Source organism: Oncorhynchus tshawytscha, linkage group LG19, assembly GCF_018296145.1.
Source record: "Oncorhynchus tshawytscha isolate Ot180627B linkage group LG19, Otsh_v2.0, whole genome shotgun sequence".
NCBI classification, from domain to species: domain Eukaryota; kingdom Metazoa; phylum Chordata; class Actinopteri; order Salmoniformes; family Salmonidae; genus Oncorhynchus; species Oncorhynchus tshawytscha.
In genome coordinates this window covers 55,721,640-55,741,352 of record NC_056447.1, presented here as the reverse complement: position 1 = coordinate 55,741,352, position 19,713 = coordinate 55,721,640, and the positions used below count along the sequence as shown (strand labels likewise).

General features: G+C 43.6%; 1 protein-coding gene across 1 annotated transcript; it reads right to left on the bottom strand.

The window, feature by feature from the left end:
• Nucleotides 1-617: 617 nt before the first annotated feature.
• slc5a12 (solute carrier family 5 member 12) lies at nucleotides 618-18,963 on the bottom strand. Its single transcript, XM_042301945.1, has 15 exons — nucleotides 18,619-18,963; nucleotides 15,081-15,146; nucleotides 14,823-14,874; nucleotides 14,610-14,677; nucleotides 13,176-13,330; nucleotides 12,588-12,728; nucleotides 11,818-11,947; nucleotides 8,598-8,686; nucleotides 8,209-8,321; nucleotides 7,525-7,592; nucleotides 7,347-7,433; nucleotides 6,710-6,903; nucleotides 5,490-5,593; nucleotides 3,308-3,429; nucleotides 618-933 (listed from the first exon to the last, which is right to left on the bottom strand). Exons 1-15 carry the CDS (start codon nucleotides 18,961-18,963, stop codon nucleotides 763-765), a joined length of 1,905 nt encoding a protein of 634 aa, XP_042157879.1. The 3' UTR covers nucleotides 618-762.
• Between the last annotated feature and the right edge of the window lie 750 nt (nucleotides 18,964-19,713).

Here is a 19,713-nt window from a genome sequence, read left to right as displayed (position 1 = left end):
ATAGTGCACTACTTTAGACCAGAGCCCTATAGAACCCTATTCCCTATATAGTGCACTACTTTAGACCAGGGCCCTATAGAACCCTATTCTCTATATAGTGCACTACTTTAGACCAGGGCCCTATAGAACCCTATTCCCTATATAGTGACCAGCCCTATAGAACCCTATTTTAGTGACCAGGGCCCTATAGAACCCTATTCCCTATATAGTGCATAGAACCCTATTCCTCTAGTGCACTACCTTTTTTAGGGCCCAGGGCCCTATGGAACCCTATTCCCTATATAGTGCACTACTTTAGACCAGAGCCCTATAGAACCCTATTCCCTATATAGTGCACTACTTTAGACCAGAGCCCTATAGAATCCTATTCCCTATATAGTGCACTACTTTAGATCAGGGCCCAATAGCACCCTATTCCCTATATATAGTGCACTACTTTTTACCAGAGCCCTATAGAACCCTATTCCCTATATATAGTGCACTACTTTTTACCAGAGCCCTATGGAACCCTATTCACTATATAGTGCACTACTTTAGACCAGAGCCCCAATGAATAGGGTGCCATTTGGAACACACAGAATGTGTGTTTAAAGTGGAGCAGAGAGTTGGTGTCAGTGAGTGGGTGTCAGAGAGTGGGTATTACTGCTTTTATCATGTAGTCACCCATCTAAGCATTTTATTACCTTTCAGAGACTAAAAATTATAATGCTTTTAACACACACATAGAATTACGGTAAGTAGTCATTCTAGTTCCATGGCTTTTTAAAAAGGCTTTGTGTCTTTGGTAAAGCCAGTGTTATCATGGGCTTTCTCTTGCAGGTTATAACAGTTTTTGGCAGGTTGTACTTTCCTCTTCATCCCCTTCCTGCCGATATCCTCCTTGACAAAGGGACCTTCGTCTTTAACCGTGTCTGTGTCTGAGCACTCCATGTCCTAGTATACAAGAGAAATAGGTATTGAGATGTCACACTAGACCCAGGCACTTTATTGGTAAGACTTAGCATTGAGTTTCTCAAATACCGGTGTAGTACTACTGTAGTTACAGCTATGCGCTACGCTATCCCACTGTGCCCTCTGATGAACCATCAAACAGGAAAAGCGTCAATACAGGATTGAATCCTACTACACCGGCTCAGAAGCTCGACTTATTTTTATTTATTTATTCATTTTTTACTCTCCCAAATTTTGATCTTGTGTCATCGCTGCAACTCCCCAACAAGCTCGGGAGGCGAAGGTCGAGTCCATACGCTACACCGCGCTTCTTAACACCCGCCTGCTTAACCCGGAAGCCAGCCGCACCAATGTGTCAGAGGAAACACCGTTCAACTGACAACCGAAGTCAGCCTGCAGGGGTCCAGGCCGCCACTGGGAGTCACTAGAGCACGCTGAGCCAAGTAAAGCCCTCCCGGCCAAACCCTTCCCTAACCCTAACCCTTCCCTAACCTAACCCTTCCCTAACCCTCTCGATGACTACCGGTTGTAATACAGCCTGGGATCGAACCCGGGTCTGTAGTGACTGCGATGCAGTGCCTTGGACCGCTGCGCCACTCGGGAGGCGGGAGCTTAATGACTTCTATGCGCTCTTAGAGGCAAGAAACACTGCATGAATGACACAGATATGCATGAGAGCACCAGCTGTCCCGGACGACTGTGTGATCACGCTCTCCGTAGCCGATGTGAATAAGACCTTTTAAACAGGTCAACATTTACAAGGCCGCAGGGCCAGACGGATTGCCAGGACGTGTACTCAGAGCATGCGCTTACCAACTGACTTCACTGACATTTCCAACCTCTCCCTGACAGAGTCTTCAATACCTACATGTTTCAAGCAGACCATTATAGTCCCTGTGACCAAGAAAGCCAAGGTTACCTGCATAAATGACTACCGACCCGTAGCACTCATGTCTGTAGCCATGAAGTGCTTTGAAAGGCTGGTCATGGCTCACATCAACACCATCATCCTAGAAACCCAAGACCCACTATAATTTGCATACCGCCCCAACAGATCCACAGATGATTGCATTCAACACTGTCCTTTCCCACCTGGACAAAAGGAACACCTATGTGAGAATGCTGCTCATTGACTACAGCTCAGCCTTCAACACCATAGTGCTCTCAAAGCTCCTAATTAAGCTAAGGACCCTGGGATTAAACACCTCCCTCTGCAACTGGATCCTGGACTTCCTGACGGGCCACCCCCAGGTGGTAAAGGTAGGCAACAACACATCTGCCACACTGATCCTCAACATGGGACACCTCATGGGTGCTTCCTGTACTCCCCGTACACCCACGACTGGTGGCCAGGCACAACTCCTACACCATCCATTAAGTTTGCCAACGACACAACGATGGTTAGGCCTGATCACTGAATACGATGAGACGGTCTATAGGGAGGAGGTCAGAGACCTGGCCGTGTGGTGCCAGGACAACAACCTCTCCTTCAACGTGATCAAGACAAAGGAGATGATTGTGGACTACAGGAAAAAGAGGACCGAGCATGCCCCCATTCTCATCAACGGGGATATAGTGGAGCAGGTCGAGAGCTTCAAGTTCCTTGGTGTCCGCAATCATGTTCCAAACACACCAAAACTGTCGTGAAAAGGGCACCGCCTGGTATGGCAACCGCTCAACATCAGACCGCAAGGCGCTACAGAGGGTAGTGTGTACGGCCCAGTACATCACTAGGGCCAAGCTTCCTGCCATCCAGAACCTCTATACCAAAGACTCCAGCCACCATAGTTATAAACTGTTCTCTCTGCTACCGCACGGCAAGTGGTACCTGGAGCACCGAGACCAAAAGGCTCCTTAACAGCTTCTACCCCCAAGCCATAAGACTGCTGAATAGCTCATCAAATGGCCACCGGACTGTTACATTGATACATATTACCGTGACTAACCTGTGCCCCGCACACTGACCCGATACCGGTACCCCGTGTATATAGCCTCCTTATTTTAATTTTATTGTGTTTATTTATTTTTTAATTATTTTACTTTAGTTTATTTAGTAAATATTTTCTTCACGCTTCTCTTTCTTAACTGTTGGTTAAAAACCTCTTAAGGAGGCTGCGAATTTTCATCCTCCCTAAGAAGTTAAGGGCTTTATAAGTAAGCATTTCACGGTACGGTTGTATTCGGGCTCATGTGACGAGTCAAATTTGATTTGATTTATATTACCACTTTTTTTTCTAGGATCAGATGTCCTAACGTTGTTTGGCTGACAAGGTCCTTGTATGGCCATGCTGGTTATGCTATATTGTATTCTAATATGGTAATAGAAGTTAGCATGTCTGTCTTATGTCTCTTTCACCTGTTTTAATTCGTGATGGACGCCACACCAACACATCTTCTTGTACTTCTTTGACCAAAAGCAGAAGAGGTTACACACCGGTCGTAGGAGCCACGGTTTCACATCTTGACTCCTGGTGTGTCCTGTCAGAGGTCGGAGATAGATACCACTTTCAAGTTCAGAGAATGACACATCCCCCAAACTAATTCAATTTGGTTCTCAGAATGTTGTGGGAAAATGTAGAATTCAAGTTATCGAAATGAGAACCTTCTATTAAGAGATGCATCCGGAACACTAGTGTGCTAGATGGGATGGCTGGTAGGTATGTGGTATACTGACAACACATTAGACCCACTGCAGTAAATACATGGTACACCATGTCTGCCAAATAGACTTTCCATCTCTGGTCAATCAGTAATGAATGAGATCATTAAATCAGTCTTTCTCAGTGCAGTTGTACATATATAATCAATGGTTTTCTAAATGGCCTTAGTGTAAAGTACCACACGCATTAGGGACATATTCTATAGCAGATGTAGTTAAAGACAGACGGTGTGTGTTGAACCTTTGCAGAAACAGACAGGTCATGTGATGACAGAAGAGTACTGGAACCACAGCAACATAACTTAAGAGGTTTAGACCACCGTGTCTTTCAGACAGTAGCCATTGATTCCTGTTCTCTGTGACTGCTTCCTGCTGATTAATGTCTCTTTGCAGCAGGACCACAGGAACGTATAATAGCAGAGTGACTCTATAGCTCTGGAATGGGCTGACGATCTATTCTTCACAACAGATCCTTATATTCCAATGACATCATTTTCAGGAGACAAGCACAGCAGCAATATAACATTTTGAAAGCTGCTCGTCCAATCAGCATCCAGGATCTACCCGTTTAAAAAAAGTTTATTTGATTCTGTCATCTAATGTTTGTGCTGATGAATCCCCATTCTATGGTTCTAATTACAGTGGGGCAAAAAAGTATTTAGTCAGCCACCAATTGTGCAAGTTCTCCCACTTAAAAAGATGAGAGAGGCCTGTAATTTTCATCATAGGTACACTTCAACTATACCAGACAAAATGAGAGAAAAAAAATCCAGAAAGTTTTTTTAATGAATTTATTTGCAAATTATGGTGGAAAATAAGTATTTGGTCACCTACAAACAAGCAAGATTTCTGGCTCTCACCTGTAACTCCTTCTTTAAGAGGCTCCTCTGTCCTCCACTCGTTACCTGTATTAATGGCACCTGTTTGAACTTGTTATCAGTATAAAAGACACCTGTCCACAACCTCAAACAGTCACACTCCAAACTCCACTATGGCCAAGACCAAAGAGCTGTCAAAGGACACCAGAAACAAAATTGTAGACCTGCACCAGGTTGGGAAGACTGAATCTGCAATAGGTAAGTAGCTTGGTTTGAAGAAATCAACTGTGGGAGCAATTATTAGGAAATGGAAGACATACAAGACCACTGATAATCTCCCTCGATCTGGGGCTCCACGCAAGATCTCACCCCGTGGGGTCAAAATGATCACAAGAACGATGAGCAAAAATCCCAGAACCACACGGGGGGACCTAGTGAATGACCTGCAGAGAGCTGGGACCAAAGTAACAAAGCCTACCATCAGCAAGGGCATTGAAGGTGAAACGTGGCTGGGTCTTTCAGCATGACAATGATCCCAAACACACCGCCCGGGCAACGAAGGAGTGGCTTCGTAAGAAGCATTTCAAGGTCCTGGAGTGGCCTAGCCAGTCTCCAGATCTCAACCCCATAGAACATCTTTGGAGGGAGTTGAAAGTCCGTGTTGCCCAGCAACAGCCCCAAAACATCACTGCTCTAGAGGAGATCTGCATTTGAGGAATGGGCCAAAATACCAGCAACAGTGTGTGAAAACAATGTGAAGACTTACAGAAAACATTTGACCTCTGTTATTTACCCTTTGTTGGCAATGACAAAGTATTGAGATAAACTTTTGTTATTGACCAAATACTTATTTTCGACCATAATTTGCAAATAAATTCATTAAAAATCCTACAATGTGATTTTCTGGATTTTTTTTCTTCTCATTTTGTCTGTCATAGTTGAAGTGTACCTATGATAAATTACAGTCCTCTCATCTTTTTAAGTGGGAGAACTTGCACAATTGGTGGCTGACTAAATACTTTTTTGCCCCACTGTATGTGTCAATGCTGCAGACACAGTACCTGTGATGAAGGAGATGAGCAGGCCAGCAGTAACTGTGGCTAAAAACCCAACAGCGCTATAGTACAGATAGGACATGGAGTACCAGTGATCAGCCAGGGACGACCTGTGGAAGACAGAGGAGTTACAATATCCTGTTGTCCACAAGATCACCTACAAAATAAAGGTTGCAAAACATTGTTAACTATCCCAAAATTCCCAGGTTTTCCAGAAATCCTAGTTGGAGAATAACAAACTTCTTGTTTGTTCTATTCTCTCTGGGGGGATTTTCCAAAAGGAATTTCTGGAAAGCATCAAAAATGTGGGGAAATGTTTGGAGTTCTGCAACCTTAACTACAAATCACTTGGATGTAAAGTATGGGAAATCCAACGTCATCTTAATTTCATTACTCGTTTGTTTTTGAGAATGTGTAGTGTGTATTCAAGGTTTTTAAAAGGCTTCTGAAGTTTCTAATTCCCACTTTTTAAAATGTCAAACTTGATTTTGCCCTAACGAAAAATGTATCAATGTATATCTATTAATTATAATCCAAATAATAATTTAAATTTCCTGTTGCTGCAGGATTATTTTCCTGCTGTAGCAAACTGGCTCAAATTAAGATCCTACATCTGTAATAAAGAGAGGTGTGTGTATATATACTGTACTGTACATAATACAATACATCTAGTGTATCATAGCTTAGTAAACGTGGGTTGTGTTCAGTGGGGAGAAATCATTTTTAAATATCTTGAAGAAGGTCAGGCACAACCTGAACTTGTCCAATAACAACACAGATTCCATTTTCAATTCAATCGTTTTGCTACATTTTCTCCCGAACTGAACATGGTCCTGGTGACAGAGACTATACAGTACTATACCTTGATGGTAGAGTGGTAGGGTCCTGGTGACAGAGACTATACAGTACTATACCTTGATGGTAGAGTGGTAGGGTCCTGGTGACAGAGACTATACAATACTATACCTTGATGGTAGAGTGGTAGGGTCCAGGTGACAGAGACTATACAGTACTATACCTTGATGGTAGAGTGGTAGGGTCCTGGTGACAGAGACTATACAGTACTATACCTTGATGGTAGAGTGGTAGGGTCCTGGTGACAGAGACTATACAACATTATACCTTGATGGTAGAGTGGTAGGGTCCTGGTGACAGAGACTATACAGTACTATACCTTGATGGTAGAGTGGTAGGGTCCTGGTGACAGAGATAATACAGTACTATACCTTGATGGTAGAGTGGTAGGGTCCAGGTGAGAAGGTGGAATAGCGGTGGTGGGGTCCGATGAGTTCGCTTGAAGACATCCCTCTATACTGAGAGACAGAGGTCTAGTGTTGATATCTAGAGCAGGGTAGATGAAGGCTCCAACACCTGCCCAGAACGACATGGCGATGCCCACTATCAGACCGCCGGCTGCTCCCTGAAGGCAGACGTCAACAAGTCACAGTAACACTTTTACAACCTTCTGGTTTTATCACAACTTGTTATAAGCATGTATGAGACTTTTATAATGTCCCATAGTAGGGCTTATAATAACTTATGTTAACACCTGCCAAGAACGACAAGGACGATGCCCACTATCACCTGCTGCTCCCTGAAGACAACCAGTACAGCACACGGACTGAATTAAAGAAGATGATCATTTATAAATGAGTTACTTGATAACTGAATTTATATAGATGTATGTAGAATTGCTTGTGGTAAGTGAGTTTTGGTAAAAACAATTCAAGGATCAGATTCTTGGATTAAAGCCTAATTTCTTAATCATTCACTATTGTTAATAGTGAAATAGTTTCTTAGTCCAGGAACTAGACTTAATCTGTCTGGAAGCGCTGTGGAGACAACGAAGAGGTGTTTTCTGACCATAGAGTTGGTCCAGGGGAAGATGATTCCCAGAGAGAAGAGACCCAGCATGGGACCACCACACATACCATGGATACTCAGAGCTGCCTGGGAAACATACATCAAGACATATTAATCACATAGGCATCAGCTCCATGCACATACTAGTCCTTCAAACGCTAACGGGGACAGTGTTTACCTGGACAACCCCTCCCATGTAGGATGCAGCAACCGCCATAGTGGTGCAGGCGACACCGAACACGATACCTGCAGAGGTAAAGATGGTAGAGTGTGTACGTTGGCATTAATCTTCACAAGTTGGGCTCCAATTTATGGCCTATATTATAGTAATAACTGGGGAGTTATTCGAATAGGGTAATAACAGGGGAGTTATTCTATATGGTAATAACTGGGGAGTTATTCTAATATGGTAATAATTGGGGAGTTATTCTAATAGGGTAATAACTGGGAGTTATTCGAATAGGGTAATAACAGGGGAGTTATTCTATAGGGTAATAACTGGGAGTTATTCTAATAGGGTAATAACTGGGAGTTATTCTAATAGGGTAATAACTGGGAGTTATTCTAATAGGGTAATAACTGGGAGTTATTCTAATAGGGTAATAACTGGGAGTTATTCTAATAGGGTAATAACTGGGAGTTATTCTAATAGGGTAATAACTGGGAGTTATTATAATAGGGTAATAACTGGGAGTTATTCTAATATAGTAATAACAGGGAGTTATTCTAATATAGTAATAACAGAGTTATTCTATTATGCGAATAACTGGAAGTTATTATAGTATGGTAATAACAGAGTTATTCTAGTATAGTAAGAACTGGGAGTTATTTTATTATAGTAATAACAGGGAGTTATTCTTACACAGTCCTTTGCTGATCCAGCCGCTGGCTTTGTTGGAGAGGTTAGTACAACACTGCTTAACAAAGTCTTCATAGGTCACTGTGGCTAGGGCATTGATGCTGGCTGCCACAGTACTGAGAGAGGCAAGGACTGGGAATTAGTTCAGATCTCCTAATGAATACTGTTCTTAAGTTAGAGTGCAATGAAGGCAAGACTGTCATTCTGGGCTGGGTTTTCCCAAAGCTTTAGTTTGTAAATACATTGACGATTGACCTTCCGAAACACTGATTTTACAATTACTCTCTTGTGGCTGCGTTGTGGAGTAAAATAACATCCTACTTTAGCTACGAAGGCTTTGGGAAAACTATCCCTAAACAATTTAAAATGATCTGCACAGTGATTCCTCTAACCTGAGTGTTCCACTGAACGCACAGGCAACAAACAGCCCTGGAAGACCAGGATAATCCCCCAGAATCTCCATGACAAAATATGGCATGAGCTGTAGAGACACAGAGTGAAAAGGTCATGGCATGAGCTGTAGAGACACAGCGTGAAAAGGTCATGGCATGAGCTGTAGAGACACAGAGTGAAAAGGTCATGGCATGAGCTGTAGAGACACAGCGTGAAAAGGTCATGGCATGAGCTGTAGACACAGAGGTCATGGCAGCTGTGAGACAAAAGGTCATGGCATGAGCTGCATGAGCTGACACAGAAAAGTCACAGCAGAGTGAAAAGGTCATGGCATGAGCTGTAGAGACACAGCGTGAAAAGGTCATGGCATGAGCTGTAGAGACACAGAGTGAAAAGGTCATGGCATGAGCTGTAGAGACACAGAGTGAAAAGGTCATGGCATGAGCTGTAGAGACACAGAGTGAAAAGGTCATGGCATGAGCTGTAGAGACACAGCGTGAAAAGGTCATGGCATGAGCTGTAGAGACACAGCGTGAAAAGGTCATGGCATGAGCTGTAGAGACACAGCGTGAAAAGGTCATGGCATGAGCTGTAGAGACAGAGTGAAAAGGTCATGGCATGAGCTGTAGAGACACAGCGTGAAAAGGTCATGGCATGAGTAGAGACTTAAGGGGAAGTTAATGAGTACTGGTTAGCAGAGCACTGGAGACTGTGTCAATGTCGGCCACTAGACACCAGGGTTGGAGTCAATTCCATTTCAATTCAGTCACTTCCTGAATTGAAATGGAATTAACCCGAACTCTGTAAACACTAACGACCAGATGTGAATTTAAGGGTTAGATATTACTGCACTGTTGGAGCTAGAAACACAAGCATTTCGCAAAAAACCCGCAATAACATCTGCTAAATGTGTGTATGTGATTAATATAATTTGATGTAGAACAGCCCCACTAATTAGACAGTAGTGACCTATGTGGTTTGTGGCTGTGACAGAGTAAGAATTGGAGAAGACAAGTTAATTAGGGCTAGAACAGAGTTTATAACAGAGTGTGTGTCCCAAATGGCACCCTACTCCCTATATAGTGCACTACTTTAGACCAGAGCCCTATAGAACCCTATTCCCTATATATAGTGCACTACTTTAGACCAAAGCCCTATAGAACCCTATTCCCTATATAGTGCACTACTTTAGACCAGAGCCCTATAGAACCCTACTTTAGACCAGAGCCCTATAGAACCCTATTCCCTATATATAGTGCACTACTTTAGACCAGAGCCATATGGAACCCCTACTACTTTGGACCAGGACCCTATAGAACCCTATTCCCTATACATAGTGCACTACTTTAGACCAGAGCCCTATAGAACCCTATTTCCTATACATAGTGCACTACTTTAGACCAGAGGCCACTACTTTAGACCAGAGCCCTATAGAACCCTATTCCCTATATAGTGCACTACTTTAAACCAGAGCCCTATAGAACCCTATTCCCTATATAGTGCACTACTTTGGACCAGGACCCTATAGAACCCTATTCCCTATATAGTGCACTACTTTAGACCAGCGCCAATAAGGCTTTGGTCAAAAGTACTGCCCTACTTTATATAGGGCATAGGGTGACATGGGACACAACCAGAGACACTTATTGGTGTAGAAAGGATAGTAACAGTAACCAGTTGTCCTACCCTGATGTGTTTCAACTGTCTTTGTGCTTGTCTCCACCCCTCTCCAGGTGTCACCCATCTTCCCCATTATTGTTTTGGGGCGGTCGGTAGCCTAGTGGTTAGAGTGTTGGGCCAGTAACTGAAAGGTTGCTGGATCGAATCCCCGAGCTGACAAGGTAAAATTCTGTTGTTCTACCCCTGAACAAGGCAGTTAACCCGTTGTTCCCTGGTAGGCCTTCATTGTAAATAAGAATTTGCTCTTAACTGACTTGCCTGGTTAAATAAAAAATCCCCTGTGCATTTTTACCTGTGTTCTCTGTTTGTCTGTTGCCAGTTCATTCTGTTCATGAAACCTTCCAGCGTTTGTTTCCCCTGTTCCTGCCTGTTTCTTGCTCTTAAATCAGACACATGTTTTCACTGATAAATCAATCAGAGCCATATTGTATTTGTATATAGGCTCTGACATTAAAAAGGCTATGAGACATCACTCTCCTTTCTCGGTCACAGCAATACCGCAGCCTGCCATACGTCTAGGCTACCAGTCTATTTCCTTTAAGCGTGCTTGTCTATTGGATGAATGGTAACCAAGCGTGCTTGTCTATTGGATGAATGGTAACCAAGCGTGCTTGTCTATTGGATGAATGGTAACCAAGCTTGCTTGTCTATTGGATGAATGGTAACCAAGCGTGCTTGGCTGCTGGATGAATGGTAACCAAGCGTGCTTGGCTGCTGGATGAATGGTAACCAAGCGTGCTTGTCTATTGGATGAATGGTAACCAAGCGTGCTTGGCTATTGGATGAATGGTAACCAAGCATGCTTGGCTATTGGATGAATGGTAACCAAGCGTGCTTGTCTATTGGATGAATGGTAACCAAGCGTGCTTGTCTATTGGATGAATGGTAACCAAGCGTGCTTGTCTATTGGATGAATGGTAACCAAGCGTGCTTGGCTGCTGGATGAATGGTAACCAAGCATGCTTGTCTATTGGATGAATGGTAACCTAATATTGGTTGTGTAGCTAGCAGTCATGTCAGAAAATATGCTTATGATTTAGGCCCATATAACTAAATTAGACAATGCTTCTGTTTTATCATTAGTCTACATTTTAATGTATTTGAATTCAAACGCCTGCATTTATACGCTACGGTCTGAGATACGCTACGGTCTGAGATACGCTACGGTCTGAGATACGCTACGGTCTGAGATACGCTACGGTCTGAGATACGCACACTTTCCTGTCAAGTTCATATTTGATACAGTAAATATCAACCGTTTAGGGAAAAGTGGTGCTTTGTGTTTACACACTTTCTCTGGTCTGGTGTACTACTGTATAAAGGGACAACTAGAGACATTATAGATAGTAGTAGTAACCTGGTCTGGTGTACTACTGTTAAAGGAACAACCAGAGACATTATAGATAGTAGTAGTAACCTGGTCTGGTGTACTACTGTATAAAGGGACAACTAGAGACATTATAGATAGTAGTAGTAACCTGGTCTGGTGTACTACTGTATAAAGGGACAACTAGAGACATTATAGATAGTAGTAGTTACCTGGTCTGGGGCTGTGACTGACTGGGCGGTCCATGGATCACAGTTGGCGTAGAAAGCATACATAATGAGACCGGAGAACACCGCGCACACCAGGATGACCAGCAGGCCCAGCAGGTTGAAGTACAGAGCTCTGAGAATGTGGATGACAGACAAATGATAATGTAAAAAAAAAAAAAAAAAAAAACAGATATAGAGCTCTTTTCACATCAACCGCTATCACAAAGTGATTTACAGTAACTCAGCCTTGACACGTGGATAGCAGACAAAGGTCGTGATATTAAGCATCCTGACTGTTCCACACAAGACACTCTTAATAATAATAAAAGTATGCAGTACATTCAAATCAAAATCAAATTAAATGTATTTATCCTCTTCGTACATCAGCTGAGATCTCAAAGTGCTGTACAGAAACCCAGCCTAAAACCCCAAACAGCAAGCAATGCAGGTGTAGAAGTACGGTGGCTAGGAAAAAACTCCCTAGAAAGGCCAAAACCTAGGAAGAAATCTAGAGAGGAACCAGGCTATGTGGGGTGGCCAGTCCTCTTCTGGCTGTGCCGGGTGGATATTGTGTTGCAGTTGTCGTCCAGATCCGACTCGAAGGACCATAGATAAGAGTAGCACCTTGTTAGAGGGGACTCCGAAAAACACGTGTCGGATCTGGATGATGGACTGGTTTCAACTACGGCGGATCCATAGAGCAGGCCAGGTCAGTACGGCTCGGCTCAGTAGTGTGAAAACAGTATATGTCTTTAGTGAAGGAATGTGCTTACAGTTTGGCGTGTGTCTCGGTTTTGCAGGAGATGCATCTCTGTATAGTTGACTGGTTGACCCCGTAGATGCCCAGCCAGGTGAAGGTTCCCCCAACAGAGATGGTCCAGAACGTATGACGTCTCAGTGGGTCAGGGTCAAAGCTGAGGCATAGAGTCGTATTCATTAAGTGCGCAGGGTTCTCAAAGTAGGGTACCGCAGAGGGTCCGAGGCCAGATGTTAAAGCCTTGAGACATTTTTATTTTACCTTTATTTTATTTAACTAGGCAAGTCAGTTAAGAACAAATTCTTATTTTCAATGAGGGCCTAGGAACAGTGGGTTAACTGCCTGTTCAGGGGGCATAACGACAGATACCTTGTCAGCTCGGGGATTTGAACTTGCAACCTTCCGGTTGCTAATACACCGCTCTAACCACTAGGCTACCTGCCGCCCCTCCACTCTAACCACTAGGCTACCTGCCGCCCCTCCACTCTAACCACTAGGGTACCCTGCCGCCCCTCCACTCTAACCACTAGGCTTGGTTAGAGGCCGAGTTAAATAAAGGTCAAAATTTTTAAAAATCAGTGTGGTAACAGTGGGTTGTACTTACTCAAAGATGTCGAGTCTGTTTCCATTTTTAGCTACCTCCCACACGGAGGCTGCGCCCCCTGTTTTCCGGGTCCCCTGGACGAGCACGGTCATGAAGCCCACTACCATGACCACCATCTGGAACGCATCTGTCCACACCACTGCCTTCAGCCCACCCTTCACACAGACAGAGAGAGAGACACAGAGAGAGACACAGAGAGAGAGAGAGACACAGAGAGAGACAGAGAGAGAAAGAAAGAGAGAGAGACAGAGCGAGACACAGAGAGAGACACAGAGAGAGAGAGAGAGAGAGACACAGAGAGAGAGAGAGAGAGAGAGAGACACACAGAGAGAGAAAGAGAGAGAGAGAGAGACACACAGAGAGAGAAAGAGAGAGAGAGACACAGAGAGAGAGAGAGAAAGAAAGACACAAAGAGAAATACACAGAGAGAGAGAGAGAGAGAGAGATCATCCCCACAGCCTGGCCTCCCCCACATGACCATCACTCTGTACAGCATAACTGACTGGTCCCATGTCCTGATCTGGCACCAGGAGGTGCTTTGTTTACACTGTCACTGTTTATGTTACTAGACAGGCTATTTACTCAGGTGTGCTCTGCCCCTCTTTCAGAAACACAGTAAGAGAGGATGTCTGGAAGAAGGAAGGAACGCTATCGTTCGTAAGTAGGACAAATGAGTGAGTATCCCAATCCAACTCACCAGCGTGCAGTAGGACGTACACACAATGCCTGTTATCCCAACCCAACTCACCAGCGTGCAGTAGGACGTACACACAATGCCTGTTATCCCAACCCAACTCACCAGCGTGCAGTAGGACAATGCCGTACACACAATGCCTGTTATCCCAACCCAACTCACCAGCGTGCAGTAGGACGTACACACAATGCCTGTTATCCCAACCCAACTCACCAGCGTGCAGTAGGACGTACACACAATGCCTGTTATCCCAACCCAACTCACCAGCGTGCAGTAGGACGTACACACAATGCCTGTTATCCCAACCCAACTCACCAGCGTGCAGTAGGACGTACACACAATGCCTGTTATCCCAACCCAACTCACCAGCGTGCAGTAGGACGTACACACAATGCCTGTTATCCCAACCCAACTCACCAGCGTGCAGTAGGACGTACACACAATGCCTGTTATCCCAACCCAACTCACCAGCGTGCAGTAGGACGTACACACAATGCCTGTTATCCCAACTCAACTCACCAGCGTGCAGTAGGACGTACACACAATGCCTGTTATCCCAACCCAACTGTTATCCCAACCCAACTCACCAGCGTGCAGTAGGACGTACACACAATGCCTGTTATCCCAACCCAACTCACCAGCGTGCAGTAGGACGTACACACAATGCCTGTTATCCCAACCCAACTCACCAGCGTGCAGTAGGACGTACACACAATGCCTGTTATCCCAACCCAACTCACCAGCGTGCAGTAGGACGTACACACAATGCCCGTTGCAAATATAGATCCCCAAAGGTTGAAGCCAGTGACTGTGGGAAGAAATGTAAGGTTTCAGAAAAATAGCATTTCTTTAGAGGTAAAGAACTTGCCTTGAACTCATGTGCTTACAGCGGGTTTTTTGGATTTGTTATTTGACGTGGTAAAAGTTCTGCACCACTGAACAAAATGACATGCCTTGATTGAGGGCCAGGGCTGGAGCAAACACCACAACCCCTGTATATAAGATCTGAAATGGATTTAAACACAGACGGATCAGGAGTAGAATACGAGGAAAACATCACAACTAACTAACTGGAAATTCCCTGAATGTTTATTGACATGGTTTATATGGAGAGAGAAAAAAAGCTGGACATATAGAGCTATATGTCATGTATGTTTCCCAGAGAGGAACATTTAGAGTTATATGTCATGTATGTTTCCAAACAAACTCACCGTCTGCAAAATATAAATCAGAGTGGCGGCCATGCGAACCCCCTTACAGAACCGTATCTCTAAATACTAAAGAACACACACACACACACACACACACACACACACACACAGAGATGTTGTTAGATCAAAGTAACAATGGATAAAAAAAACAACAGTTATGTCAAAGCATCTGTTTCTAATCTGTATCAGGACATCGCCGTCAAGTGTCACATTCAACCTTTATCAAAGTCAGACAGTCCGAGACCACCCTTGATGATGTCATATTAATCACTGTCAGGGTGAACCTGTATTAGAGACAGTCCGAGACCACCCTTGATGATGTCATATTAATCACTGTCAGGGTGAACCTGTATTAGAGACAGTCCGAGACCACCCTTGATGATGTCATATTAATCACTGTCAGGGTGAACCTGTATTAGAGACAGTCCGAGACCACCCTTGATGATGTCATATTAATCACTGTCAGGGTGAACCTGTATTAGAGACAGTCCGAGACCACCCTTGATGATGTCATATTAATCACTGTCAGGGTGAACCTGTATTAGAGACAGTCCGAGACCACCCTTGATGATGTCATATTAATCACTGTCAGGGTGAACCTGTATTAGAGACAGTCCGAGACCACCCTTGATGATGTCATATTAATCACTGTCAGGGTGAACCTGTATTAGAGACAGTCCGAGACCACCCTTGGTGATGTCATATTAATCACTGTCAGGGTGAACCTGTATTAGAGACAGTCCGAGACCACCCTTGATGATGTCATATTAATCACTGTCAGGGTGAACCTGTATTAGAGACAGTCCGGGACCACCCTTGATGATGTCATATTAATCACTGTCAGGGTGAACCTGTATTAGAGACAGTCCGAGACCACCCTTGATGATGTCATATTAATCACTGTCAGGGTGAACCTGTATTAGAGACAGTCCGAGACCACCCTTGATGAAGTCATATTCATCACTGTCAGGGTGAACCTGTATTAGAGACAGTCCGATGACAGTCCGAACCACTCTCTTTATAGAAGACAGAGCCACTCTCTATAGAGGACAGAACTACTCTCTTTATAGAGGACAGAACTACTCTTTATACAGGACAGAACTACTCTCTTTATAGAGGACAGAACCACTCTCTTTATAGAGGACATAACCACTCTCTTTATAGAATACAGAACCCCTCTTTATAGAAGACAGAACCCCTCTTTATAGAGGACAGAACTACTCTTTATAGAGGACAGAACCACTCTCTTTATGGAGGACAGAACCACTATCTTTATAGAGGACAGAACCACTCTCTATAGAGGACAGAACTACTCTCTTTATAGAGGACAGAACTACTCTTTATAGAGGACAGAACTACTCTCTTTATAGAGGACAGAACCACTCTCTATAGAGGACAGAACTACTCTCTTTATAGAAGACAGAACCCCTCTTTATAGAGGACAGAACCACTCTTTATAGAGGACAGAACCACTCTCTATAGAGGACAGAACCACTCTTTATAGAGGACAGAACTACTATTCATAGAGGACAGAACTACTCTTTATAGAGGACAGAACTACTCTCTATAGAGGACAGAACCACTTTCTTTATAGAGGACAGAACCACTCTCTATAGAGGACAGAACTACTCTTTATAGAGGACAGAACTACTCTCTATAGAGGACAGAACCACTTTCTTTATGGAGGACAGAACCACTCCCTATAGAGGACAGAACCCCTCTCTTTATAGAAGACAGAACCACTCTCTTTATAGAGGACAGAACCACTCTCTATAGATGACAGAACCACTCTCTTTATAGAAGACATAACTACTCTTTATAGAGGACAGAACCACTCTCTATAGAGGACAGAACCACTCTTTATAGAGGACAGAACCACTCTCTATAGAGGACAGAACCACTCTCTTTATAGAAGACAGAACCACTCTCTATAGATGACAGAACCACTCTCTTTATAGAAGACAGAACTACTCTTTATAGAGGACAGAACTACTCTCTTTATAGAAGACAGAACCACTCTCTATAGAGGACAGAACCACTCTCTTTATAGAGGACAGAAGCACTCTCTATAGAGAACAGAACCACTCTATATAGACTACAGAACCACTCTCTTTATAGAGGACAGAACCACTCTCTTTATAGAGGACAGAACCACTCTATATAGAGGACAGAACCACTCTCTATAGAGAACAGAACCACTCTATATAGACTACAGAACCACTCTCTTTATAGAGGACAGAACCACTCTCTTTATAGAGGACAGAACCACTCTATATAGAGGACAGAACCACTCTCTTTATAGAGGACAGAACCACTCTCTTTATAGAAGACAGAACTACTCTTTATAGAGGACAGAACTACTCTCTTTATAGAAGACAGAACCACTCTCTATAGAGGACAGAACCACTCTCTTTATAGAGGACAGAAGCACTCTCTATAGAGAACAGAACCACTCTATATAGACTACAGAACCACTCTCTTTATAGAGGACAGAACCACTCTCTTTATAGAGGACAGAACCACTCTCTTTATAGAGGACAGAAGCACTCTCTATAGAGAACAGAACCACTCTATATAGACTACAGAACCACTCTCTTTATAGAGGACAGAACCACTCTCTTTATAGAGGACAGAACCACTCTATATAGAGGACAGAACCACTCTCTTTATAGAGGACAGAACCACTCTCTTTATAGAGGACAGAACCACTCTCTATAGAGGACAGAACCACTCTTTATAGAGGACAGAAAATTAAAGACCATAATGTTACATTTATGTTACGTTAGATCAGGGATGGGCAACTTTGATTGGGTGGGGGGCCACAATAAAAAGCTGACCTCTACATACCCACATCCATATATCATATTAAGTCGGGGGAAACAGGGCGCCTCCCCGCCTTGCAAGCAAAGTCATTTAGCGGCCCCCCTCTTGACAGTTAACTTCCTGCAATTCTACACATTTAGAGTGACTAACAAAATCAAGCCCCCCCCCCCCAGTCATTCGACCTTGATTACTCCCAGTTTAGATAGCTGGCTGCTAGACTAATTTACCACTCTAAAAATGTTACCTGACATGGGCTAATTGAGTGACTGTGACATAACAAGAGAGAAACTGCTGATGCACAATCCACATTTCGAAATGTAACATTGTGTATCCTACTATTCTACCTAGCAACAGTAAGCTGAGACCCTGATTGGGTAAAAAAAAAAATATATATATATATATATACATTTAATTCTTTTTCATTTTTGGGGTCTTTGGAAATGAATCTGTGGGCGCAGTCCACAGGCCGCCAATTGCCCATCGTTAGATAGTCGGGCTGACCTTCATGCCCAGGTCTCCCTTGGTAAAGAAAGAGTTCCTCTGACCTCAACTGGACCTTCTGGTTAAATAAAAGGTCAAAGAGGAAATCTGGGATTGATAAATCCATTTTTGTTTACCAAAACATTTATGTATGGCGGGGTGCCCACTTTGTTGTTGTTAGAATCTCATATTGCCCCTTTAAAATGAAGAACAAATCATTAAAAAAACACAGTACCTCGTAGGTACTTGTGATCCCCGATCTGTAGAACACTGGCACAAACAGTTCAGCTGTAGCAATGACCACGAAGGTGTAGGCCACGCCGAAGAGGACGAACGACCCCCCAAAACGGTAGACATCGGAGGGTGCCCCGAGCACGGTGACAGCAGACATAAAGCTGGCAGTGAGGGACAGAGCCACGGGACCGCAGGTCATCTGACGACCCCCTACCAGGAACTCCGATGAGGGGTTCTTCCTCTCCTTCACCGCGAAGAACACCCCTATCCCTGAGGAGACCACGAACAGACATGCGAATACGACATAGTCCCACGATACAAAGGTCCCCAGTTGTTCATCAGCCATGCCGGTTATAGGAGATGGTTGTGGTCAGAGGGCCACAATGGAAATACGTTGTAGAAGTTTTTTAGTGTTGTTGTCCTCAATTATTTGTAAATTGACAAATAAATCAAATTAAATGAAAAAATATTCTCTCTTTCTCTCTCTCTCTCTCTCTCTCTGATCCGTTCTCTAAAGATGTTGTTGCTTAGCTAACTGAATAACTAAAAGTGCTTAGTACTTATCAAGAGTTGATGATTCAGGAAGTTTGTCAAATTTGCTGATGAAGTTTGTCACCCGCGGTAGTTAATCACATCAATCATTAACTTCTCCCTGTCTATCCACATGCTGAGACAGTCAATGTGATTTACTCTGTCAGTCTCAATAACCTACCCACATGCTGAGACGGTCAATGTAATTTACTCTGTCAGTCTCAATAACCTACCCACATGCTGAGACAGTCAATGTAATTTACTCTGTCAGTCTCAATAACCTACCCACATGCTGAGACGGTCAATGATTTACTCTGTCATTTACATGCTGTCACTCTGTCAGTCTCAATAACCTACCCACATGCTGAGACAGTCAATGTGATTTACTCTGTCAGTCTCAATAACCTACCCACATGCTGAGACGGTCAATGTGATTTACTCTGTCAGTCTCAATAACCTACCCACATGCTGAGACGGTCAATGTGATTTACTCTGTCAGTCTCAATAACCTACCCACATGCTGAGACGTCAGTCAATGTGATTTACTCTGTCAGTCTCAATAACC

Bases quoted from the DNA above. Each gene is read 5' to 3' on its own strand.
- slc5a12 (XM_042301945.1), bottom strand. From the start codon at position 18,963: ATGGCTGATGAACAACTGGGGACCTTTGTATCGTGGGACTATGTCGTA. The intron at 7,593-8,208 runs GTAAGAATAACT...TTACCTCTGCAG, and splicing joins CTGGATCAGCAAAGGACTGT to GTATCGTGTTCGGTGTCGCC. The intron at 5,594-6,709 runs GTATAGTACTGT...TGTCTTCCACAG, and splicing joins CCTACCACTCTACCATCAAG to GTCGTCCCTGGCTGATCACT.